Source organism: Branchiostoma belcheri, unplaced genomic scaffold (genome assembly GCF_001625305.1).
Source record: "Branchiostoma belcheri isolate BF01 breed outbred unplaced genomic scaffold, Haploidv18h27 scaffold9, whole genome shotgun sequence".
Lineage (NCBI taxonomy): Eukaryota > Metazoa > Chordata > Leptocardii > Amphioxiformes > Branchiostomatidae > Branchiostoma > Branchiostoma belcheri.
The window spans coordinates 1,953,978-1,979,903 of NW_017804575.1; the positions used below are offsets into that span (position 1 = coordinate 1,953,978).

The 25,926-nt window shown below is 41.0% G+C and overlaps 3 protein-coding genes across 3 annotated transcripts; 2 read left to right on the plus strand and 1 right to left on the minus strand.

Annotated features, from left to right (window-relative positions):
- The first annotated feature begins 443 nt into the window (after window positions 1-443).
- LOC109487601 (maltase-glucoamylase, intestinal-like) lies at window positions 444-18,176 on the plus strand. Its single transcript, XM_019791606.1, has 20 exons — window positions 444-671; window positions 1,844-2,024; window positions 2,866-3,011; window positions 3,648-3,819; window positions 4,332-4,467; window positions 4,740-4,852; window positions 6,212-6,337; window positions 7,461-7,592; window positions 8,699-8,806; window positions 9,361-9,432; window positions 10,638-10,763; window positions 11,435-11,537; window positions 12,669-12,798; window positions 13,981-14,114; window positions 14,571-14,605; window positions 15,471-15,590; window positions 16,244-16,392; window positions 16,855-16,939; window positions 17,472-17,528; window positions 18,036-18,176. Exons 1-20 carry the CDS (start codon window positions 490-492, stop codon window positions 18,174-18,176), a joined length of 2,448 nt encoding a protein of 815 aa, XP_019647165.1. The 5' UTR covers window positions 444-489.
- A 724-nt stretch (window positions 18,177-18,900) lies between these two features.
- LOC109487602 lies at window positions 18,901-20,083 on the plus strand. The gene is made up of 4 exons (XM_019791607.1): window positions 18,901-18,908; window positions 19,102-19,105; window positions 19,201-19,350; window positions 19,623-20,083. Exons 1-4 carry the CDS (start codon window positions 18,901-18,903, stop codon window positions 19,767-19,769), a joined length of 309 nt encoding a protein of 102 aa, XP_019647166.1. The 3' UTR covers window positions 19,770-20,083.
- Window positions 20,084-22,627: 2,544 nt separating this feature from the next.
- LOC109487603 lies at window positions 22,628-24,500 on the minus strand. The gene is made up of 3 exons (XM_019791608.1): window positions 24,294-24,500; window positions 23,473-23,646; window positions 22,628-22,641 (listed from the first exon to the last, which is right to left on the minus strand). Exons 1-3 carry the CDS (start codon window positions 24,445-24,447, stop codon window positions 22,628-22,630), a joined length of 342 nt encoding a protein of 113 aa, XP_019647167.1. The 5' UTR covers window positions 24,448-24,500.
- Window positions 24,501-25,926: the final 1,426 nt, after the last annotated feature.

The window sequence follows — 25,926 nt, forward strand, 5'->3', positions numbered from 1 at the left end:
TTCTTTGTGTCCATGAGATGTTTAAGACATTTCTCAGCATTCTAGTGTATGAGCAATTTAACCTTGTCTCCAGTGTTTTTTTAAGTGTGTAACACTCTGTTGTACTATAATTGTACATTAATTAATTAGACAAACCCTGTATCACAAACATGATCTGCTCCCACATTTTCCACTGTACAAAAAAGCGAGAAGAAGTTGACCTCTCTAATATTAGCTCAGTGACTACAACACTTTGTATTAGCCTAGTATAGTACCCTTGTATGTTCCTTATGTATGTATGTCTAAGTCAAGTAGTGATCTCTTGTCTCCAATTTTCTATATACGTTTGTTATGTGTCTGTTATATCTTGACCTGTACCTAGCCCGTCGTGGCATGAATGTACAATAACGGTATTTCAATAAAATAAATAAAATTAATCTGTCTTTTTGTGTCTCAGAGGGTGGCGATCATCTTCTTGTAAACTGACATTTCTTGAGATTGTCGTCCGCCATGATGGTTTTGCTGACGTCATCACTCCTCCTCCTCCTCCTGGGCCATGCTCTTCCCGTGATGCTTCAGACTCCGGACAACGACAGGATCAACTGTTACCCTGAGAAGGGCGCCGTGCCGGTAGAGGCTGCGTGCGTCTCCCAACGCGGCTGCACCTGGGCCAACGATACCGCAAACCCCAGGTATACACTGTCTAAACCAAAGCTTTTATTATGTTTACCGAAGGAAAACATATTGTTTTTACTCAATTTCCTCTTCCTCTTCTTCTCCAAACACTAACCTCTGACCTGACCACTGACATGATTTGTTGACGTCTGTCACCATGGTGACTGGTGTTGGGTTACATAATGTTGCAAACTTCATGGTCTGCTCTGCTCCTGTCACCATATACTAGTAGTACATGTATGTGAATATGTTTGAGTAAAAATTAACAGAGCAGACCATGTCCAAAGGTGAACATTATACATTTGCTTTGCAAATGTTACTTCTCTAGTTCTCTCGTAATTTAGTTTCAAGTCCAGCTTGTTCCTGTAGTCATCCATGTGAAAACATTAGTCACTTTTTGTTACACTGCCCTAACTACACTCAACAACGAAATACCCTTTTTGGCAACTTAAAAACACTGATTGACTTTATTACTGACTTGGATGATCTTTCAGATGATATTCTGGTACTCGTACATTTACTTTTAAGAGGTTCTTCTTTTCTGTCAACAATTTACAATACTCAAATACTATTACATGTACATTTTTGTTAGAATCAAATCGTTTTTGTAATATCTTGATCAATCCTGTCAGTATTTATATATTTGTTTCACTTGTTCATTGATTAATTATTGTATTCAACTTCTATACGAAAACTCGTGCTTTGCTTGCTTGTATTGCGTATTGTCTGGTGGCGACATGAGTATAAGTGTACCTTGAGTGTGTCGCTGTAATGTTTCAATGAAAAAACATTATATGAAAGTTTATTGCAAATACATGCCCGAGGGCTAATTGCAGTTACAAACAATATAAGAAAGAAAATACAGTGGTATGTGAGACTATATCTATGTCTAGCATTATACTATATTCTACAACATGCATAGTACTAGTTTTACTGGGTTTGACTTCTTCTTTTTAGGCAATGGAAGACGAATTTACCCACTTCTTCTATATAATATGTGGGTTCTTTGATTTTAGTAGTAATTTTTTTGTGGTAGGGAATGGTGGGGAAGTAAGGGAGCATTTTGGACACGGTGCTAAATAATTGTTTTCTGATGTCGTCATAAATGGACAGTTAGAGATGAAATAAATTTCGTCTTCCACTGCATTTGAGGAGCAATATTTACAAATTCTCTCCGAAAAAAACCCAGGGTCCCCATCTGCCACTACCCTGCAGACTACGGGTACGAGGTGGTCTCCAAGACCAGGACGGTTCACGGGTACCGGGTGCGGATGGAGTGGAAAACCGGGCAGAGTTGTGCGTTCAGCACACCGGTACAGACCGTCACACTAGACGTGGAGCATCAGACCAACAGTAGGCTGCGTTTTAAGGTGACATTTTTTAACGGTGTCGCTCAAAGCAAGGCCAATTATTTTTGGCAACTTCTAGACATAGAGCTAGAGGTAAAAGTGAGTATAATGTAGTTATGTCAGGAGATGGTGGTGGACCTTTGTTTTGAAGCTTTGTGGATTGTAGTCGGACGGAAAGCAACTGTTTGGAAGAGAGTTCCATAATTTTGCAGTCCGGGGAAAGAAGCTGTTGTTGTAAAATGACTTGGAGACAGGTATGTTAACGGTGTATTGATGAGAACTGGAAGAGAACCTAGTGGCATGCTGAAAGGTTCAACGGAACAAGAAGTGAAAGTTCTCCTGAACATCGAGAACTTGCACTTCTTATGAAAGTTCATCTGTGTTGGTAGTTAAATGTTTAAAATTCTCTTACCTAGAGCTTTCGACCAGTCACTCTGGTCTTCCTCAATAGACTGACCCAGTGGGGCTTGTCACGTGGTGGCTTCTTTGAAGTGTGACGTCAACACTGGGTCACGTGACAAACCCCACTGGGTCAGTCTACTGAGGAAGACCGGAGTGACTGATCGAAAGTTCTAGGTGGGAGAACTTTTTGCGTTGGATCAAAAGTTTTAAATTTAAACAAGGTTACATACTCGTCTTACCATCGTTTAGCCCTATTTGTAAGTAAGCGTTGATTCTTTAAAAAAAAACTTCCACGTATCTATAACATTACAAATAATCCACCAATCAAACAATCAGCATAAAAAAAAAGAAACAAACAAACACACAACTACGCAAAGACAAAAAAGAAGGAGACTTTGAAAATTAGATAAATTCTTAACTGAAGATCATTCCTCTAAAAACTCTACCATTTTTTCTTCAGTTTTATGACCAGGGCAACCCGCGATACGAGGTTCCTATGGACATGCCTGGTCCGGAAACGGCAGCGTCTCCGGAGTATGAAGTCGGAATTCCGGAATCCGGGCTCTTTTACATCAACGTAACTCGGAGGGATACCGGCACCCTGATGTAAGTATACCACAAAGAAGAAAATAACACGAAAAAGGACATTGTCATTCCTAATATTATCCCAGGGCCTCGCAGTTCATTGTAGAAAGCATCGTCGGTGTTTTTATCTACATGTATGGTCTTGTACGTAGGTATTTTAAATTTTGTCTTGTATACATGTACGTAATTTTGTTGTACCCACGTATCTGTCTGTACGTCTACATGTACATGTAGTTAAGGACCTTACGAAAGTCGCTGTATATACTTTTGTTGTGTCAATAAAGTTCTTCTTCGGTGTTTGCAGTACTCCGTTCAAAACCCCTCTGTGCCTTAGCCAGTCTGATTCGTGGTCGGGGCCACAAGAGCTCTGTCCCGCCCGCTTTACATAGGTTTCCCGGTGTACATGTGTATTTCACGAGAGATTGATTAGCCCTGTCGTGTTGGGGGAAACCAAATCCCCAAGCTTACTGTCTCTTATTAGCGTACACTCCTACCGGGACGGCCTGTTGCACTGGGCGGGGGAAGCTATTAGAGCTCCTGAAGGCACAACCTGCCCGAACATCGCAATACCCCCAGTCACGTAAGACTGGATACAAGGCTATCTATGCCTCAGCGTCAAGGCAATGGTTGTTCGTGAATTTAGGTATTTTTTTTCAGCTGGGATTCTTCCCTCGGTGGCTTCACCTTTGCGGACCAGTTCCTGCAGATCAGCACCAGACTGCCGTCCCCGTACGTGTACGGCTTCGGGGAACACGAACACGCCACGTTCCACCACGACCTGAACTGGCGCACGTGGGGCATGTTAACCCGGGACGAGTCCCCGGGGCCGGTGAGTAAGAGACAGTCTTCTAGCCTACATGAGTTTTCTTTTACACAACCAAAACTTCTCACCTAAGTGCTTACGTTTCGGGGTATATCAGACACCTTCCTCAGAGCTTCTGACTGGAGTTCTGCTTCTCGCCGCTATATGTAGCCATAGTAAACGTAAGCACTTAGGAGAAATCTTGGTCGTGTAAAAGAAAACTCCTGTATCCTATACTTTACCAACCTGATGAAACTATTTTCGGAAGTCGTCTAGCCCTTTAGTCTCTTCCAGGCTTCGGGCATCTGTCTATTTCGTCAATTTCTACTCTACTTTCCATCCGTTTCCCAAAGCCTGGTGGAGGCTATAGCCAAATACTACGTAAGTTCCGCAACCTCGTTCAAAACGTACATGAGTGTAATATGTACACGATACTAGTAGTCATTTAACACAATAACTCTAAAAGACTTGGTTTTATAAAAAGAGTCTCTTTACTCAGTGACTTACCAACATTCACGGAGTGTCTTTTTTGTTGACAGCCAGTCCAAGAGACCGCTGCCGACGGAACGACTTACGACGTGGAGCGGAACAATTACGGAGTACATCCCTTCTACATGGCCATGGAGGAGGACGGAAATGCCCACGGCGTGCTGCTGCTCAACAGCAATCCGCAAGGTGGTATCACAATGCCGGCTTCTCGGGCTATCCCTACATATAAGCTGTGTGCCATCCGTAGTGTAGGCCCACTCATTTTCAGCAACCGGAGACTATGGGAACGGACGATAACGAAGGAATATTGGTGTTTGAGTTGTTTTCGCCAAAGTGCAAGGTCATTTTTGTTTGTTTCAAGTTATATTATACAGAAAAATATGTAACTATCAGCCATTACATTTCAACATTTCATCATAACTCTATCACTTTTTCTATCACTTGTATGTTTACCCCAGACGTGACGCTCCAGCCCAAGCCTGCCCTGACCTACCGGACTATCGGCGGCGTGTTGGACTTCTACATGTTCCTGGGACCCAGTCCGGAGGAGGTGGTTCAGCAGTACACTCAGGTATTTAAAAAAAATTAAAATTTTTTACGGCTCTCAGTGGCCAATATGAGATGTTGTCACATCGGCGCACCAAATCCGTAAGGTGTTTTTGGCACCCTGACAGACAGATTAGCCCAAGAGGCTCGGTGGGCGTCACTCCACCGTATAGGTGGGGAAGTCGTGTGAAGTGCCTTTCCCAAGGGCACAACGTCGGGTCACGGTGAGTATCGACCTCTCGGTTCCGAGTCCAACGCTCTAACCGTTGCGCCACCGACGCCACTATACACTCAGGTATAATATGAGCAAAAGTACCGAAGTAACGGATTTCTTTCTCAGCACTCGGTGTACAGCGGTGAGGCGGCCTCCGTCCTAGATTTCAAGTGCCGAAGTTACGTCAACACTGGGTGTCCAGTAAGTGTTGGCGGCTTCAGCACTGGAAACTTCCAATTGGCAATACTAGTAGTATTGGAAACCAAGCCAGACGTCTAATGGCCCCTTTCCTCACATTTTCACTCGGCCTTGAGATATAGTAGAACTGCACTACTGTATGTTGACGTAAGCACCGGAAGAAACTCGGCTTCTAGCGCCAAAGAGTGTCCGAGGGAAGGTCCAGTGCGGGACCCGTTCTGGATAGCTGAGTGCTGAGTGGACTTTTGGCACTGGAAAACGAGTGCTGAGACAAGATTTAGCTTTGGAATTCCAGTTCTGAAGGAGCTTCAGCACTTGAACAAAGCCGTTCAGCACTAGAATTAGCTTTCTTCCGCACAGGGCCAAGTGCCGACACCACTTTTCCCGCGAGTTCCGCACTAGGCGCCCATCGCGGAACCCGTTGCTTCGGTACCCCTGCTAAATAAGACGTGAAAAAGCAAAACTAGCAAAATTACATGGTAGTGTAGACAATCTAGATCTTCTAACCCCCTCCATACACTTCGTTATATATCTAGTCACAACTTCCTGTTTTTATGTTTACCGAAGGAAAACATATTGTTTTTACTCAGTTTCTTCCTCCTCTTCTTCTTCTCCAAACGTTGACCTATGACCTGACCAATGACATGATTTGTTGATGTCTGTCACCATGGTGACTGGAATGGGGTCACATAATGTTGCAATTTCATGGTCTGCTCTGCTCTGCTCTTGTCACCATATACTAGTAGTACATGTATGTGAATGTGTTTGAGTAAGAATTAACAGAGCAGACCATGTCCGAAGGTAAACATTATGCATTTGCTTTGCAAATGTTACTTCTCTAGTTGTTTATTTATATGTTTACATCATATATACGCAAATTATTTGCAAATCATTGGTAGACAAATCAGCCAATCGTCACCCGTCTATTGCCGTGACGTCATGGCAGTCATTAGCATTCTGCCTCGTTTTCAGGCGATAGGACGACCCTTCATGCCGCCATATTGGTCACTAGGCTTCCAGCTCTGTCGCTATGGTTACAAGAACACTCAGCATATCCAAAATGTCGTCGAGGGTATGCGTAACTACAACATCCCACAGGTGAGCTTAGTTACTGCTGTTAGGCCACGTTGATTTGATTGTATGGATGACATCCTCTGGGAACCCCAAAACTCATGCGAGCGTGCGAATAAAAAAGTTTGGCAAAAAAGATGTAACCTTCATTATGAAATCTAGGTGGTCATGGAGGTTGAACAAATGACTAAATACACAGAGTAATATTTTATTGGCATGGTGAATAATCTTCATTTTCATTCCTTCACATTTTCTTCTTGTCATTTGGAATGTTCCATTATTTTTCCAATCCTTTTTTTTTTCAATTCTACGGCATATAAATTTGTCATTTGCTCATTTTGCAGCTACTTTGTAGGATTTACAGTATGGACGAAAACGTTTCTTTTTTTGGAAACGGACGAAAATTCATGCGCGCAAAGATGTCATCCATATAATCAAATCAACATGGCCTTATAACGTGTATATATAGCCACATCTGTGCGCATTTTTGTTTCCAATTTTGATAAAAGGATGGATTTGAAACGTTTGCCTAAAACGTTTCTTTGTAAAGACTGTTTATAGCAGTAAGGATAAATAGTAAAGATACCAAAAAGAGTTTATTTCAGTTCTTTTCATTAGCTTCACAGTTCGGTCTCTGAATGTTTTATTACTCGTGCTAGCTTGACGTGAATGTCAATGTATACAATTCATGTGTAGACGTTTCTTTTGTTGTGTGCATACGTGTAATACTATACAATAGTCTTCATTGCCTTCGCCAAGAAGGTTATGTTTTCAGTAGCGTTTGTCTGTGTGTGTGTTTGTGTGTGTGGTTTAGCAAGATAACTCAAGAAGCAGGGGATGGATTGGAATGAAACTTGGTAGGTGGGTAGGTCTTCATGAGACCTAGGAATGATTAGATTTTGGGATCCCTGGCGGCTTTCCTAGGTACTGCAGCAGAACTTCCGGTTTTGATATCTCGTGATCTGGACATGCTAGGGTCACGAATTTGGGTCCCCTAGCGGCTTGTTCTGGAACTGCAGCAGCATTTGATGAAAAATTTTCGAAGGAGGATAACTCAAGAACCGGTTGACAGATTGTTCATTCATTAATCCCTCGTCTATATGGAATACATACCCATATGTGATGTTCAGCTATGTATTTTCCATGACAGGATGTGCAGTACGCCGATATAGACTACATGGAACGTCAGTTGGATTTCACACTTGACCACACCAACTTTCCCGACCTGCCAGAATACTTCAGACAACTACAGGGCGAAGGCATGAAAACCATCATCATTTTGGTAAGGTTGTGCTAGCGCAGATATATCATTGCATCAGCATTTCAGCATTCACCAATTTCACACTTCCCATAATGCCTAGTAAAAGTCACGGATATGACGTAAGACCACCCCTCCCCCTTCCTCGATGTAATATTTCCAACAAGTTCTATCGACAAACTGGTCAACCATTGTTTTGAATTATTTCTCTAGTATAAAGCGCATGCCATAATTGCATTTTTGTTGGAATTAGAGAAAATGACGTACCTTCTATCGTTCTACCTTCTATCGAAGACTCTCCTACTCACACGGTCGTATTACGTATATTAGAACGATAGAAGGTACGTCATTTTCTCTAATTCCAACAAAAATGCAATTGTTTCGCTTTATACTAGAGAAATAATTAAAAACAATAGTTGACCAGTTTGTCGATAGAACTTGTTGGAAATATTACATCGAGGAAGGGGGAGGGGGTGGTCTTACGTCATATCCGTGACTTTTACCAGGCATTATGGGAAGTGTGAAATTGGTGAATGGAAGATGATGACAAGTACAAAATGTTCGAAGCATATCTCTTTTTGGCGTCACCGTCGCTTCAAGACTGAGCCAACCATATCACATAAATTCATCCACAGAAAAATATCAAATTAGAAACTGAATATCTTTTCCATGGCAGTAATTTTTATTACCAAGCCTGTTTTCACCTTTGCTGCATTTGCCTTGTAACACGCACAAGGAAAAAAACTTTAATTAGAAATTTAAGTAACATTCGCAAAGCAAATGCATAACGTTTACCTTCGCATATATATGGTCCGCTTAATTCTTACTCAAACGCATTCATATATTAGTATATGGTGACAGGAGTCTTAATCCATCCTGTTATGAAATTGCAACATGATGTAACCCAACACCAGTTACCATGGTGACAGACGTCTGGTTCAGGTCGACCTTATTTGTCAAGAAGAAGAGGAAGCAGCAAAAAAATGTTTTCCTTCGGTAAACATAAATATAAAACTAGAAAACTTTGCCATTGCAGTAATTCTTATTCAGTCTGTTTTCACTTTTGCTGCATTTGCCTTGTAACGTGCAAACTTTTAAGGTAAACTAACGGGACTTTGTACTATGTTTAGGATCCTGCTATCAGTAAGAACGAGACAGACTACCCAGCCTGGGACAAGGGTGTACAGATGGATGTGTGGATAAAAAACGAAGACCAGTCTGGACCGGCTTATGGAAAGGTCAGTTAGGACATTAGACACATACAATTAACCAACGAGACTAGTTCAAGGATCCAAAAACAACGACATTGTAACTTCCGAAAATAGTTTCAGTAGGCTGTTAAAGTTTAGGATATAGGGGTTTTCTTTGACACAACCACTTTTGTCTCAGAGTCTTACCTTGCTTACGTTTCGGTGTGTATCAGACACCTTCCTCAGAGCTTCTGATTGGAATTATAGTCTTTGCCGCTATATGTAGCCGATGTAGGTGGCGCTTTTACTCAGCTACGTTTGGGATTGTGCTCTCGCCGCAAAAGCGCCACCTACACCGGCTACATATAGCAGCGAGAAGCAGAACTCCAGTCAGAAGCTCTGAGGAAGGTGTCCGACAGACACCGAAGTAAGAGACAATATTGGTTGTGTAATATATCCAATGACAATGTAATTTGGAATGGAGATTTGTAGGCCGATGATACAGGTCTGTTGTTTATGTTTATGTTTACGTTTATGTTTACGTTTATGTTTATGTTTATGTTTATGTTTATGTTTATGTTTATGTTTATGTTTATGATCAGGTCTGGCCGGAATATGCAGACGAGTTTCTACCCGGTAAAATGCCGAATGCTTCATGGGACTTCCAGGTGGAGGTGAGAATGTTTCTGTTTACGTTTACATGAAATTCCAACATTTTCGTTTTGTAAAAGAAGATTGCAACTAGAGAAGTAACATTTGCAAAGCAAATGCATAATGTTTACCTTCGGACATGGTCTGCTCTGTTAATTCTTACTCAAACACATTCACATACATGTACTACTAATATATGGTGACAGGAGCAGAGCAGACCATGAAATTGCAACATTATGTAACCCAATTCTAGTCACCATGGTGATAGACGTCAACAAATCATGTCATTGGTCAGGTCATAGGTCACTGTTTGGAGAAGAAGAAGAAGAGGAAGAAACTGAGTAAAAACAATATGTTTTCCTTCGGTAAACATAAATATTAGTGATACGTTGTCATTCATACAATTTTATCATAAATAGATTTGGAAAATGATCTTTCAACCTGCTATATATGGCTTCGTTATGTGTCTGCATGGTCTAAAATCACCAATGAGCAACGGGCAGCGATGCAGGGTGTACAATGTGCTTGTGATTCAGGATCCATAGAGTCGTGGTAGTACAGAAATATATATTTTATCTATTTTTTTATTCCCCCTTGCCCATATGCATACATACAGGAACAGATTAACAAGAGATTGAAACATGGCAACAAACACAACGAAAATCAAACAATGCCTAAATATAAAAATAAAAACTTTTTAAAAACCAGGTTGACATAATGTCTCCAGAAGCACCCCCATCAAACTCCTTTCAAGCCGTACTCGGAAATTCAAGCCGTACCGTTCAAAAATTCTGGCCGTACCCGGAAATTCGTGCCGTACCCGCGAGCGAAGTGTTCTCAAGATTGGGCGCGATTTGTACGACGCCACTCGGCAGATAGGTGGCCTGGAATATTTACCAGAGCATAGGCTATATGAGGTTGTGTATCGTTGCCGTACAGGGTATTTAGACACGACTTCCGAGTGACTACGCACCGGGGCTGAGCGATATCCGCCATTGGGTACGGCGAAAAAGTACAGGGTACGGCACGAATTACCGGGTACGGCTTGAAATTTTCGCGGGTACGGCACGAATTTCCGGGTACGGCCAGAATTTTTGAGCGGGTGGGGCTTGAAAGGAGTTTGATGGGGGTGAAGAAGGTACTGAGATGGTACCCATCGGAGTGAATGAGCGTGACTATGATATAACCATCCTGTATATTACATATATGTTTCTCACGTCTGACGCAGAACTACCGATCGCTGGTTGGTTTTCCGGACTTCCTGAAGACGTCCACGCACGACTGGTGGCACGAACAGATCGTCAACTTCCACGACAACCCGACAGACGGAATCAGATTCGACGGGATATGGATCGTATGTTGTTTCATACCAGTACTTTACTTCCAGACTGCGAGCAGCGATAGTCAATATCTAGCCTGGATGCCAGCAGTGAAAACTACGTTTTACTTGTTGTCACAGGGCATTCCTGAAAAGCAGTGTTATTAAATAGCACTGAGGTCTCTACCCTGTTTAAATAAAACAAACAAATAAATAAATAAAACAGAAATAAATAAATAAATAAAGCATAAATAAAACAGAAATAAAACATAAAACATAAATAAATAAAACATAAATAAAACATAAATAAATAAATAAATAAATAAATAAATAAATAAATAAATAAATAAATAAATAAATAAAATATATAGATAAATAAATATATAAATGAATAAATAGTCAATATCAGCGCCGCATGAAAACTCGTGAATTCGAACCTTGCAACATTTTCATGTCTATGGTCCTAAATGTCCTAGTTTTATGTATCAGTTTTGATGTTACGCATGTGCGTCGCTATTCTTGTTTGTTGTGCCATGAGTTACTTTTGTTATTTCGAAAATGAATAAAAAGAAAGAACTTAAAAAACATTTTCATGTCGACGACGCAGGATCGTTTTAAGAGCAATCAATGTAAAGTTGGAATGTGCAGTCTGTTCACGTTTTTGTTAAAGTCTGAGGCGTTATGATGAAATTTTTCCTGTTGTCCAGGACATGAACGAACCCGCTAACTTTATTCCCGGAAACTACGACCCGGCGACTAACTCCGGGAAGTGCGAGAACAACCGTTGGAACAACCCAGACTACACACCGTGTAAGTTGTCGAATTCGACTCTCAATAATATGATATCACTAATATCTCTGGAATGTCAAAGTCAGTTTGGCCTTTTTATGTCTCACTTTTCTGAACTCATCTTGCAATGTTAGAAATACCCATCTGCAGTCTGCATTTTGCAGTGACATTTTCAATATTACAGAAGAAATATTAAGCAACCTGCAATTTTGCAGACTGAAAAAAATCAGGCTAGGTGCTTCAATGGTGTTTAAGAGCTTTTGTGTATACTACTGACTGCAGTAAGGCCATGTTGATTTGATTATATGGATGACATCCTCCGAGAGCCCCAAAACCGATGCGCGCGTGCGAATAAAAAAAGTTTAGCAAAAAATAAGTTCTTTTCATTATGAAATCTACGTGGTCATGAGGGTTGATCATGAGCAAATGGCACAGAATATGGTTTGGTGAATAGTCTGGTCTTCAAGTTCATTTCTTCACAATTTCGTCTTTTTTCGTTTGATTTTGGCATTCTACGACATTGGTATAGTTTTTATTATTTTTTTTTGTATCTTATGGTATATTTTTGCTAATTTTGCAACTGTTTTGTACGATTTACAGTATGGTTGAAAACTTTTTTTGGAAACGGCCGAAAATTCATGCGCGCGCGGATGTCATCCATATAATCAAATCAACATGGCCTAATTTTGCATGTAATTTTTTTCCAACATGAATTTTTACATGCCATGGGTTTAGATCCGGACTTTTTTCCGAATTAACTGAAGTGTGTAATTGCAGAAAGTATTTCCGAATCGCAGAAGAAACATTTTGACATTCTGCAATATTGCAGAACACTGAAGAATAGTATTTATACCACTTTCTTGATAGGGATACACAACATAACACATCCCAAAAAAATATCGTCTTGAGTAGCTCTGAAACTACGTAGTTAGATACAGATTTAGCTAATTTGACTTTGACTTAATTAAGATCCGCATTTAGCGTACGAACTGTAGCTATTCTTGCTGTGGTCCATTCTGACATGTACACACATACGACAGGGAATATATCAGGCATAAACTAACAGTAGCAAAAATGCTAACACACAGCGTCTATATACATCATTACAAGGATTCTATACATCATTACAACTTCATTAACCTGAAATTACAGGGGTGATGGGAGATCTGTACAGTAAAACTATCTGTATGGACGCTCATCAGGAGGGAACTGACGGGACCACGTACAGACACTACGATGTCCACAACCTGTACGGCTGGAGTCAAACACCCACCACACTGAGGCAAGTACACCAGAACTACCGCGGATGTCAGTCTTTTTATTATGTTTACCGAAGGAAAACATATTGTTTTTACTCAGTTTCTTCCTCCTCTTCTGTTCCAAACGCTAACCTCTGACCTGGCCAATGGCATGATTTGTTGACGTCTGTCACCATAGTGACTGGTGTTGGGTTACATAATGTTGCAATTTAATGGTCTGCTCTACTCCTGTCACCATACACTCGTAGTACATGTATGTGAATGTGTCTGAGTAAAAATTAACAGGGCAGACCATGTACGAAGGTAAACATTATGCATTTGCTTTGCAATTGTTACTTCTCTAGTTACTGAGTAGTTTTAGTACGCTCTTTCAGCCGCTTCCTTGTAAAATAGATAATTAGCTAAATAAAATCGAAGCGGATACTACAGCGATAATGCTGAGGTCACATTTACAAACCGGGGCCCGGACGGGCAGCTTTAAGGAACGATAAGTACTATATAAAGGACAACAAAACAAAAAAGTTATAGTTTAAATTAAGAGATAATCATGAGTACTATTTGTATATATTACCGATTAAAATTGTTGATTTTTCGTTCGCGCAAACAGCCCGGTCGGGTCACGGTTTGGAAATGTGACTTTGACATAAACATAGCTCTATTTCATCAGAGGTTTTTTGTATCCCGGTGTTGAGCCAAATCCTTGAGCTGCCACATACGCGAGAGGTCAGGTTTTTTGAGCAAGGGTTAGGGTTGGAGTTGGTATTAAAGTTAGGGTAGGTATTAGAGTTAGGGTTAGGGTTGATATTAGAGTTAGGGTTAGGGTTGGTATTAGAGTTAGGGTTAGGGTTGGTATTAGAGTTAGGGTTAGGGTTGGTATTAGAGTTAGGGTTAGAGTTGGTATTAGAGTTAGGGTTAGGGTTGGTATTAGTTAGCGTTAGGGTTGGTATTAGAGTTAGGGTTAGGGTTGGTATAAGAGTTAGGGTCTGAGTTGGGATCATTGTTCAAGGCTAGGGTTAGACTTACGATTGGGGTTAGGTCTTTAGTCTCCCACATCACGACCAGCCCCCTCCCGTCCCTTGTCTAAGGTATATAATTGGGAAACCCCCAAGTTGTGTCGGAGTCATGTATTTGACAGGATCATGTATTTGGCTTGACACCGGACCTTCTGTGGATTCTATGGCTGCAATTCTTCTGTCTGTCGCTAGGAGCGCACGTGTAGCGACAGGGAAGCGCAGCATCGTTGTGACCAGGTCCACGTTCCCCGGTAGCGGGAAGACCGGGGGACACTGGCTGGGCGACAACACCAGCAAGTGGGACCATCTTCACAAGTCTATCATAGGTACTTGTATGAAGTTAAAACTTTAGATCCAACACAAAGTTCTCTCACCTAAAAAAAGTGGAACGCTTCACGATTTTGTGCGTCATCAGTTTTAACTTTAAACATGTAACAAGTTAAATACCAACACAGATGAACTTTGATGATGATTTCGAGTATTCTCGTTTCGAAGCTAACTGTATAGTGTAATATTATTGATTGATGGCTGTATAGTTTAATATTATTAATTGCTGTAATAATTGATGCTTGATGTGTAATTTACTATGTTGAGAAGTTTTCCTGTAGCATAATGTCAATGATAGCAGTTGAACGTGTATGTATATAATAGTTGTATTTTATGTAAATGACTCCAGGAAGTGATGTACATATTATCACTAATGGGAGATTCCTAAATAAACAAACAAACAAACAAACATACCTGGACCATTAACGACGAAATGCTATTTGTTTAATCCACAGGGATGTTGGAGTTCAGCCTCTTTGGCATTCCATATGTGAGTAGCAAACAGTTTTCAGCATGTTGAAATGTATGGTCAAGAGCTGAATACACGACCATAAACCTTAAGTTGCTACATGTAAATTGAAAGTCTTGAACGTATTTTTGTTCACCAAAACTCTTCTCTTTTAGTACAAAGGGTCTGTACAAATAATTATATATTATGTAGACCCCGCGTTGCTCCATAACGATTAAACTGTATTTATGTTTATCTTCGCAGAAGGAAAACATAATATTGTTTTTGCTCTGTTTGTTCTTCCTCTTCTTCTCCAAACCAATAAGGTCAATGACCTGAACCAGATGCCTGTTACCGTGGTAACTAGTGTTGGGTTACATCATGTTGCAATTTTATAGCAGGAGGGATTTATACTCCTGTCACCAAATATATGAATGTGTTTGAGTAAGAATTAACAGAGCAAACCATGTGCGAAGGTAAACATTATGCACTTGCTTTGCAAATGTTACCTTTCTAGTTACCTCCATGAAAAATGGAGGTATTGTTTTTGGCTTGTCTGTGTGTGTGTGTCTGTCTCTGTGTGTGTGTGCTTGTGTTTCCGCACATTCGTAGTCAGCATAATTTCAGAACGCCTTTATGGATTGTGATATTTGGTATGTTGGTAGGTCGTAGGAATGATGGGAATTTTATACCTTTATGTGTAAGTTACTAAGGTTAACATTAATATGCATTATTATTATTATAATTTGAGTTTACAAACCATAAATTTAACTAGATTGTGGTAATTGTGATCTTATTTTTGAATGAGACAAATACCCAAAAACATTTACATAAACTCTACATATTTCATGGAGGTATAATATCTCCGAATTCTTGTTTATTTGATGTTATTCTGTGTCCTGGTCAGATCGGTGCTGACATCTGTGGGTTCTGGGGAGAGCCTGAGCGGGAGATGTGTTGGCGCTGGATGCAGCTCGGAGCGTTTTATCCCTACAGCCGTAACCATAACCAGAAAGACGTCATAGCGGTCAGTATATAAACTAACCTGGTATCCAGTCTTATCGTGGTTGGGTCATAGTAGTTGGGGCAGATTGTGTCTTCGGGGCTCTAATAGTTTCCACCCGCCCAGTACAACAGGCCGTCCGGTAGGAGTGTTACGCTAATAGAGATGGCACCACGATGGGGCTAATCAATCTCCCATCGTAAAATATCTACCGGGAAACTTAGCTGAAGCGGGCGGGGAAGAGCTCCTGCAGCCCCGAGGAAAAGCCGCCCCAACAACGATAAGACTGGATACCAGGCTATACAGAAACCTAAACCGTGTGTCTACATGTATGTAGACCATGCTTTTCTTTGTTAATTGACCGAACCAGACTGTCTCTCACTATGGTCACTGGTGTTGGGTTACATAATGTTGCAATTTTGTAGTAGGAGGGATTTATGTGAATGTGTTTGAGTAAGAATTAAAAGAGCAGACCATATGCGAAGGTAAACATTATGCATTTGCTTTGCAAATGTTACTTTTCTAGTCTTTCTATTTCGCAAAGCTACTCTTTCCAGCCGCCAGCCGAAGCCCGGTAGAGGCTACTGGTTAGTATACACAATAAATTTTTTCACTGACTAGTTACTTTTTAATAAAAAAACAAAACACAACATACAGCTTACACTTTGTATTATCAGGAACAAGATCCGTCAGCATGGGGTCCGGAGTTTGCGGAGGCGTCCCGGGCAGTCCTGTTGACCCGTTACCGCCTGCTGCCCTACCTCTACACGCTGTTCTACCAGGCTCACACTCAAGGGTCTACTGTTGTACGCCCGCTCTTGCACGAGTAGGTTTTTTTTTTAATTGCCTTCGACAGAAGGCTATGAAATCGTTTTGGCACTGTTTTTTTCCATTATGATCCGCCGTTTTTCTAGTTACTTAAATTTCTTTTATCATTATTATCTGTTCGTTATGTTTACTGAAGGAAAGCATATTGCTTTTGCTCTGTTTCTTCTTCTTCTCCTAACAAATAAGGTCAATGACGTGAACCAGACGTCTGTCACCATGGTAACTAGTGTTGGGTCACATCATGTTGCAATTTATAGCAGGAGAGATTTAGACTCATGTCATCATATATGAATGGGTTTGAGTAAGAATTAGCAGAGCAGACCACATCCGAAGGTAAACATTATGCATTTGCTTTGCAAATGTTACCTTTCTAGTTTTGTTTCTGTTCCCTTTTTTGTGCTGTTTCTTCGAAAATCGAAGGTTGTTTTATTCCAGTTGTGTTTGTACATTTTTTGGACAGGTTCCGCACCGATAAAAACGCCTGGACGGTTGACAGACAGTTCCTGTGGGGCCCAGCCCTCCTCATCTCTCCGGTACTGGAACAGGTACGTATAGAGACACTTCATTCTCTACAACTGGGAATTATTTTTGTTTTCACGTTCTAAAGATAACCTTGATATATCTCTTTCTTGTTTAGAGTTAAAACTCTAGATCCAACACAAAAAAGTTCTCTCACCCAGAGCTTTTGACCAGTCACTCTGGTCTTCCTCAGTAGACTGACCCAGTGAGGCTTGTCACGTGGCTTCTTTGATATGTGACAGTTTGGACACTGAACAAGACTATTTCCTGAGAGGGGTTAAGAAGGCTATTTACATCAGCACAGGGCCCATCACCCTTCACTTAACCGCGACGGGGGCCAACATCGTCTACCAGATACCTTTGTTGACGTCACACTTCAAAGAAGCCACGTGACAAGAAGCCTCACTGGGTCAGTCTACTGAGGAAGACCAGAGTGACTGGTCAAAAGCTCTAGGTGAGAGAACGTTTTTGTGTTGGATCTAAAGTTATAACTCCAAACATGTAACTACCAACAAAGATTAACTTTCATGATTATATCTCTTTCTTGATGCTACCCAGGGCGCCACCAGTGTGACTGCATACATGCCCGATGTCAGGTGGTTTGACTACTACACGGTAAGCCGCGCACATGCATGCAAGCGTATGATGAAAAACAACCGCATGTATCTTATGATTGCACGCTATTTTTACTCAGATCTATTTTAAAGAAAGGACCACACCAAGTAATTTCTATGGATGACGTCCTCAGGAGACCCTAAATCTAATGCGAGAGCGCGAAAAATAAACAAGAAGGGCAAAAAATAAGATACAAAGATATGAAATATACTAAAGGACGACAAATGTTAGGACACAAATTGAATGAGAGAGCACAGTGTAACAACCGACAAGTCTTTTATTTGTCATAAAACAGTAATAAATCAGTGGAAGAGCAGTTGTCGTCTTGTCCTGTTTATTTAATTTCCTTTCATCACATCTTCACTGTCGTGACTCTTTGGTCATACTTACAAGAAGCGTAATTTCTTTTTTTTTTTTGAGAACAGGCCAAAATCAATGCGCGCGCGGACGTCATCTATAAAAATTACTTGGTGTGATGTCGACATGTGTTTCCATCCTTTTCCGCAGGGTGGCGAAGTCAGTGCCTCTAGCCGCGGCAGTAACATGACGATACCGTGTGACATGGACTGTATCCCGCTTCACGTGCGGGGCGGGTATATCATCCCAACACAGGAGCCCGCAACTAACACACAATCAAGGCAAGATTAGTACTGTGGTACTGTGGCCTTTAGATTTGTCATCTAGAAGAAATAGAAAATGGAAATGTAACATTTGCAAAGTTTACCCTCGCATATATGGTCTGCTCTGATAATTCTTACCCAAACACATTCATATATATGGTCAGACAGGAGTCTAAATCCCTCCTGCTATAAAATTGCAACATGATGTAACAACACATGTTACCATGGTGATAAAAATCATTGACCTTATTGGTTTGGAGAAAAAGAGGAAACAGAGCAAGAACAATATGTTTTCCTTCGGTAAACATAAAAAAAAAGAAAATCTACACATTCCCTACAACGAAAGCATACTAAAATCACTTTCTGCCACTTGTAGAAATACGGTATAAGTAGGGTTCATTTTACAAGAAACAACGTAATGCATGGTTTCTGAAGATGTTCTAACATTTTTGTTGATTTTTCAGCCGGCAGAACAAGTTTGAAATGTTGGTCGTGCTAAATGATGACGAGCTAGCACAAGGTCAATTGTTTTGGGACGACGGAGAAAGTGCTGGTGGGTCTATCTTTTATTACAGCTTACATATCCTTCTTGTCAAAGCCCACGATTCCATATACTCCCCTTCAAGGCTTTTCTGTTATAATGCCTATTATACAAAATAAAGTTTACCTCACATGTTTGTTTTCTTCTCATCCGCAGACACCATTGAGAGTAGAGATTACCTACTGCTAGAGTTAAGAGCAAATATGGTAAGATGGTAATGTTCTTCTTTTTTTTCTTTTTTCTTTCTTTCTTTCTTTCTTTCTTTTTTTCTTTCTTTCTTTCTTCCTCTCTCTCTCTTTATTTTCTTTCTTTCCTTTCTCCCTTCTTTCTTTCTTTCTTTCTTTCTTTCTTTCTTCCTTTCTCTCTTTTTATTTTCTTACATTCTCTCATTCTTTCTTGCTTCTTTCTTAAGAAAAGCCTGCCTCTTCAGCATCTTTAAGAAATTCAAATGAATTTTTTGTGAGTTTCTTAGGTTCATTTTGCACCATTTTCAAAACGTGTGATTGTGTAGGTCGGTGTGACCACGGTTGTCACACACAAAGGCTACCGGCCCGACAGCACGGCCACTATCGGTAGTGTGAAGGTGTTTGGTCTGAAGAGGACGGTGGGGGAGGTACAACTGGACGGAGTGAGCACCACACGGTACACGTATCGGAACAAGGTGGGTTTCATTCTTATGCAGTCACTGCAGTATACCCTTGTACCCTGTCAGTACAACCAATGAGAGAAGGGCAATTAGCGGTTCGACCAATGAGAGAGTGGCTGCATGGAGGTGGGCGGGGCTTCAGGATCGGTTTATTGCGCGGGCTCTCTTCGGGGCTCCGCCCACCTAAGCTAAACACTCAGGAGGGAGTTTTAGCTAAAATTAGCTATTGACTGGTTGATTGCTTTGAAAGATGAAATCACTGAATGTGTTTAAAATCTGTTTTCTAGGTGCTTCACATCACCGGCATGGATCTTGACTTGACCGTCAATCATGAGATCAGGTGGAGCCAAACAACGTCAGCTGCAGTACAATCCTTAGCCGCCAGATGGCAGCTGCTGTTCGTCTTCGCTGTTCTTATTACTTTACTGGCTTGAGTACATCAAGGGATGATGTTGTTACCGCGAAAATCAAGAGTAAGAACGTAAACGATAAAGGTCTGAAGAAATACAAAGCAGCTTATTGTATTTGATTATTTTTTTAACAGTGTTGATTGCGTGTTTTTAACAGTGTCAAACCAAATTTGTTTGTTACAAAATATTGCAATGATAATGTTTATGCAGTACTCAGTGGATTTGATGTATTCCTGATAGATTTTACTGTAAAATTGGACTGACTTGTATCACCAGCAGGGTTGGAATCCTAGAAAAAACTGATCACTTCGTCATTTAATAAAGTTATTTCTGATTTTTTTCTTTGAAATCCTCTCAAAAACGCAGGAAATGCCATGTATTTCAGAAGGTTCATTTTCCAAAATTTTCAGGGGGAGCATGCCCCCGTACCCCCTAGTAAACTCGCGTCTACAGCGCTCGCTGGTCCCTCAGAGAATGGGAAGACCCCCCCCCCCAAGCAAAATCCTGGCTACGGGTATGAGACTTTCTCGGGAGGGACCAGCAAATTGCCATGCGCAGAACTAGCAGATATATTTTGGTACTTATTATTTAGATAATTTTTCCTGAGCAAATTTTGCTCACAAAGGCCCAGTTTTCTGGTAAGAAGGACAGAAGAATGTTTATTTTTAAAATACATTGTATGGCCAAAAAGTGTGACCCTTTTCATGGTTTGACCTGTCATTGACCTCTAAATACTTGATCTCTGGACTGTTCCACTTTGCCAGGGGGTGAAATCCTGGTATCATTTCAATATTTTAGCTGTAGCTCATTAAAATCCCAGAACTTCCAATATTTGTATCAAAAGACATATGACAAATCCAGCTTTGCAGTGGGGGTGAAGACGTGAGGTTTGGAATAAAGGTAAATGTGTTTTAAAGTGCTTGTTTCTAGTGGTTTTAGCATAGATTTTAATGGGATGTCCTTATGCTGGTGCCTGCCCTTCTGACTGGTTCGTCCAACATCAGCCTTCACCTTTTGTGGAAGTTTTATGTTGCTGGCCAAGTGATTCCCATCGTAACTCTCCTCTGGAGGATACTAAAGGTTACAACACGACTAACTTTACGACAGATTAGCGCTGTAAAACTAGATTGGATAACACGGAGATAACACGCAGTAGCATCGGTTAAGCAGTCAACGGTATGGTTCTATTTTGCGCTTCCTTGTTTTACTGCTTCCAGGAAAGCAGATGCTCAAGTAGTACTGTGTACCTAAACCCACGTTCAGGTCCAAGTCCGGAATCAGGTTTAGGTCCAGACTTGTAAGTCCTGACCTAAACCCAGGACATAATACAAAATACGGAATGGACTTCTCAGTGAACATTTCCCAATGGAAAATGGGGCATCTTTACTTACTGCAAAATTTTGTAGCGAGCACTGCACTACCAGGGTTTAGAAGAAGCAAGATATGTTGTTTGCGGGACACGTCTGGGCAAAACTGTGGCCACATAATTTACGGAGGCCGACACTTGATGACGTTTTCTTCATTTTGCAGCGCAAATTTTGGTGGTTTAGAACAAAAAATGGGAATGTGACATGATGTTTGTAAGCCCGGAACTAGTTCGAAACGTTCAATATTTTTCTTTTTTGAACTTTTGAACTTCTAAACATTTTCACAAGTCCGGAACTAGTTCCAGCGAACCGGTACACAGAACTATGCTCAAGTAGCATATCTTGTGACGGTATTTTTTAGTCGGATCTTCGGCAGCAGCAGTAGTTTGGACCACAATGATCTGGTTGCCAGGAGCACCCCCCGTCCTGGAGATAGTGGTACGTTCTCAAGCCAAGGGCCGTCCTACTCACGTAGAAGGCATCGAAGCACTCAACTCTTCTGTGTAGACAAAGAAGTTAAAGATTTTGGTCAAAGGAATAGTTAGAGAGTCTAACAAAACACTGCTAAGATGGAAGAGCTATATATTCATCAATGATTGGAATATTCTTTCACCGAAACATCATTCTGTCATGTTTCAGAGGTCTTTTTAAAGTGTTACAATTGCTGCAGCTATGAGTGCAGGAGAATTATTCCATTTCATACATGAGTAAAGGGATGGAAAACATGCCATAGGGAGGACAGTACTTCATCTATAAAGGTTTTTTATTGTCGGCATCATATGTCGGCATTATGAAAAATTTAAACTGTTCTCCAACTCATAAATTTGACTCACCGGAATTTCCGCTGAATCACTTAGTCTTCCTCAGCTATCTGACCCAAATGCTGTAGACACGTGATTTTCCTACGTGTGACGTCAGCAAAGGGTCAAAGGTTGTCTGAAGTCGATATCGCCCCCGTCCCGGTTGAGCGACTTCAGACAACCCTTTGCTGACGTCACACGTAGAAAAATCACGTGTTTACAGCATTTGGGTCAGATAGCTGAGGAAGACTGAGTGATTTAGCGGAAATTCCGGTGAGTGACATTTATGAGTTGGAGAACAGTTTAAATTTTTCATAATATAATTTACCAACTCAGATGAACTTTTATGCTGATATGTCGGTATGTTTAACAGACATACACTGTAAACCAACATGGCGGATGTGAAAATGAGCCTGTATAGGGCGTAATGCTTTGGAGCATCTTTAAAAAGGCCGGAAGACGGAATTTCGCTATATTAGTGGAAATCACAACTTACCCTTCTCCAACTTCGCTTAGAAAGCTCTGCTCCATAGAAGCGCAAGCCTGGTCACATGTCATTCCGTCACCATGGTGACAGTCTCTAGGCACCGCCCAGACCCAGTGGGGTGATCTAGCGAGGGCAGAGCAGGAAGCCTGGGCGATCCAAGCCAGATCGTTATAACTGGCCGCCGCGTCTGGATGAGGTGCATATTGCATGTACTAAGGTATTTATATTTTAGACTCCATTCCCTAGAAATACATCGTTTTTATTACTCATGTTTCTTCTTCTTCTCCCTCTCCCGTCACCTCAAAACCTCGTCAGTTTTGGGCCAAATGACCTGAAATTTGTCTGGTCTTTTACAAATGTTGGCATGGCAAAAGGAGTACCTTTGGGCTTGTAAATCGGTGGAAACCTGTCATATAATCTAAACGCTTTCGTGTGACATTCTTGTGATCTCATATAACAATGCTGACAATCTCTGTCCACAATACCTCTGTAATTGTGTAATGCAAGGCCCTGTTCATGTGAAAGTCAGTGAAGGCGTTTTACATGTGGTTTACCCCGAAGCCGGTTTCAAGTGGCTCCATCTGAACGCTCCAAATCACACTGAAAGCGTCTCGATCCCAAGCCACTTCTAGAGGTGGTTTCGAATCGGTTTTCCCGCATCGCGATTTGCGTCTTGGTCATGAATTACGGGGTGATATTTCTTTATTTATATGCAATACCAAATTTTACGTGGCAGCAACTTAAAGAGTAGTAATGGTCAAATAATGTGTCCGTACTAGGACGAGCTTCACCGCCTCTGGCGGGACTACGTCGGCATTTGGCCGAGATACGCTGGGAGGGGGGCATCAGCAAGCAGGTCGTTGACCTCTGATAATAATGACACGCTACCTAGCGTGTTTTCATCAAACAACAATGAATGTAGTTTCGGAGAATCGTGATCGGGCACGTTTTAAAAGGAATGTATGGCACGTGACCAGATGTGAGGAATGTGAGTTACCCGAATCGCGGTTTGGGTGACTTCACATGAACAAGCCTAAAATGTGCATTGTAACTCACAAACGTATTAAACTCACCAATGAAGTTCTCTGTTCCATTGACGCGATTCACCAGGTCTTCAATTCGAAGTCTGAGAGCCTCCAGTGCCTTCTCTAGCTTAGATATGATCTGGGTTTGGTTGGAGATTCTTTCGTGTAACTTCGCCACCTCGTCGTCACACTTATAACAACTGTCGGCTGCTTCCAAGTAGTCTGTGATATAGATATTAATAATTACACAGGTTCACTTTTGATAATCATTTCACACATCCTCTAAATCTAAATTCTGTTATGTCTTTCGTTAGAAAAATAACAACACATACCACCGTCGACAAAAAACCCACAACAATAACAATAACAACTCACCAGACGCCAACAACATTTCAATGAGAATTTACGTACATTAAATAAAGAATGTTACAACAATAAGAAAACAACAATCCACCTAGATTAGAGTTTATGTAGTTATAAAGATTATAGTTATGAAGTTATGCTTGAAATTGACGTAAGCGCTCGTTTTTACAAAACGTTTTCATGTAGTGTTGAAGGAAACAAAAGTCTCAACTACCGTGGCCGATAGGGACAATTCTGCCCAACACACTGACTTTTGTCTTCTCCACACTGACTTTTGTGTTCCCTACACTGACTTTTGTCTTCCCTACACTGACTTTTGTCTTCCCTACACTGACTTTTGTCTTCCCTACACTGACTTTTGTCTTCCCTACACTGACTTTTGTCTTCCCTACACTGACTTTTGTCTTCCCTACACTGACTTTTGCGTAGGGAAGACAAAAGGCAGGGTGGAGAAGACAAAAGTCAGCGTGTTGAGCAGAATTGTCCCTATCGGCCACGGTACTCACCAGTGGTCCCATCTTGAGTGAAATATTGTGGGAAGTCTGCGGTGATAGAGCTCACCAGTCTCTCCAAGGCCGTCACACGGTACTCTAAATCTTCCACTTGCGCCACAGCAAAGCTGGCCACGGTCAGTAGAAGTAACACCGCTCGGTACCCCATTGCTGCTGAGCACCAGATTGTACAGCTCGATCGTAGCTTGGGCGTTCGTTTGGTATATGTGCTACATCTAGCCCACTTTAGGTCCTAGCGTGGTATTTACTGATTGGGCCAAACCAATATGATTTGTTGGTTCTCGGATTCGACTCTTCATTTAATTTTTTTCTGATTTGCAAAAAAAAAAAGATTCTGGTTCTTGCCCCCAATAGCTAAGGAAAGTCCTTTTCTTCCTAGTTCCCATACTTTTCCCATGTATCAATGCAGTGGTTTGATTAAAAGTTCAAAATTGTTTAAATATTAACCCGGCCCTTGTGTTGAATTCATGGCTCCTATCGTAGCATTTGGAGCGAAAAAAGGATGCCTAGACCTGTTGTTTTATTTTTTTTCACCCTGTCGCTTAATATTTGTTATTAAAAAATCGGAGAACCAACAAATTAAATTGGTGTGGCCTCGTGATGATATGGTTACATATGGTAACATTTTTGCAAAAGCTAACTTGAGTAAAGGTGTATAGGTCCTGTAGTATCCGTTTTACTGTTTGTGCATTGTAAACATTGTGGCAGGCGGGGTAAATATGCGTGTTTGTTTTGGTTACTTCAATGTGAGGCACTTATTTTTTTACCCTCAATCAACCCTTCATGCTACATGGTATAAAGCAGCCATTTTGTGCATTCGTCCATTCTACGTGGTCATGAAGGTTGAACAAAAAATGACTTAACACACAGAGTATATATGGTATGGCGAATACTAGAATCTTTCATTTTTTTTACATTTTCTTCTTTTCCTTTGGAATTGATTTTGGCATTCTAAGACATTGGTATCGTTTCTCCAATATTTTTTCGACACATATTTGCTACTTTTGCAGTTGCTTTGTACGATTTACAGTATGGTCGAAAACTTTTTTTTTTTGGAAACGGACGAAAATTCATGCGCGCGTGGATGTCATCCATATAATCAAATCAACATGGCCTTATGGTACACAAAGTTCACATAAAAAGACTGTAAGTTGACTTAGTCAGCTCTTCGTATTCCAGGTTAACGCGTTGTTCCTATTTCAGTGTGAAACAAGATTCTAGTGCAAATAACACATTTGTTCGTTCCCACGTAGCTAGAACACCAGATAAAGGGTACTGTTAGAATGTGGTCGCTTTTAGGCCACAGCATGTAAATTTTATGGATGACATCCTCCGCAGACTCCAAATCTAATGCGAGCGGGCGAAAACAAAACAAGGCGGGCCGAAAAAAACAAAGCTCCTACAGTTTAAAATTTTGACCCAATTGCAATCATTGTACAAATGGTTTTGATTCAGTGCGAACATCACATATACACAGTCAGCATCACATATGACTGCATCAAAGTAAGAAACAAAACATTAAATCAGAGCCTTTTTTTGTCTCCTCTCTTCATAGTTATCTACCATCCACCTTCCAGCATGACAACAGACATTTTTGCTAATTTTCGGCATGTTGACCACTGTCAGA

What these genes read in the sequence shown, in the direction of transcription:
- LOC109487601 (XM_019791606.1), top strand. Translation starts at nt 490, where the DNA reads ATGATGGTTTTGCTGACGTCATCACTCCTCCTCCTCCTCCTGGGCCAT. An exon ending in CATGGGACTTCCAGGTGGAG is followed by an intron (nt 9,433 to 10,637) that starts GTGAGAATGTTT and finishes CGTCTGACGCAG; the next exon opens with AACTACCGATCGCTGGTTGG. An exon ending in GGTGGTTTGACTACTACACG is followed by an intron (nt 17,529 to 18,035) that starts GTAAGCCGCGCA and finishes CCTTTTCCGCAG; the next exon opens with GGTGGCGAAGTCAGTGCCTC.
- LOC109487602 (XM_019791607.1), top strand. An exon ending in GGTACACGTATCGGAACAAG is followed by an intron (nt 19,351 to 19,622) that starts GTGGGTTTCATT and finishes TCTGTTTTCTAG; the next exon opens with GTGCTTCACATCACCGGCAT.
- LOC109487603 (XM_019791608.1), bottom strand. Translation starts at nt 24,447, where the DNA reads ATGGGGTACCGAGCGGTGTTACTTCTACTGACCGTGGCCAGCTTTGCT. An exon ending in CACTCAAGATGGGACCACTG is followed by an intron (nt 23,647 to 24,293) that starts GTGAGTACCGTG and finishes TCTATATCACAG; the next exon opens with ACTACTTGGAAGCAGCCGAC.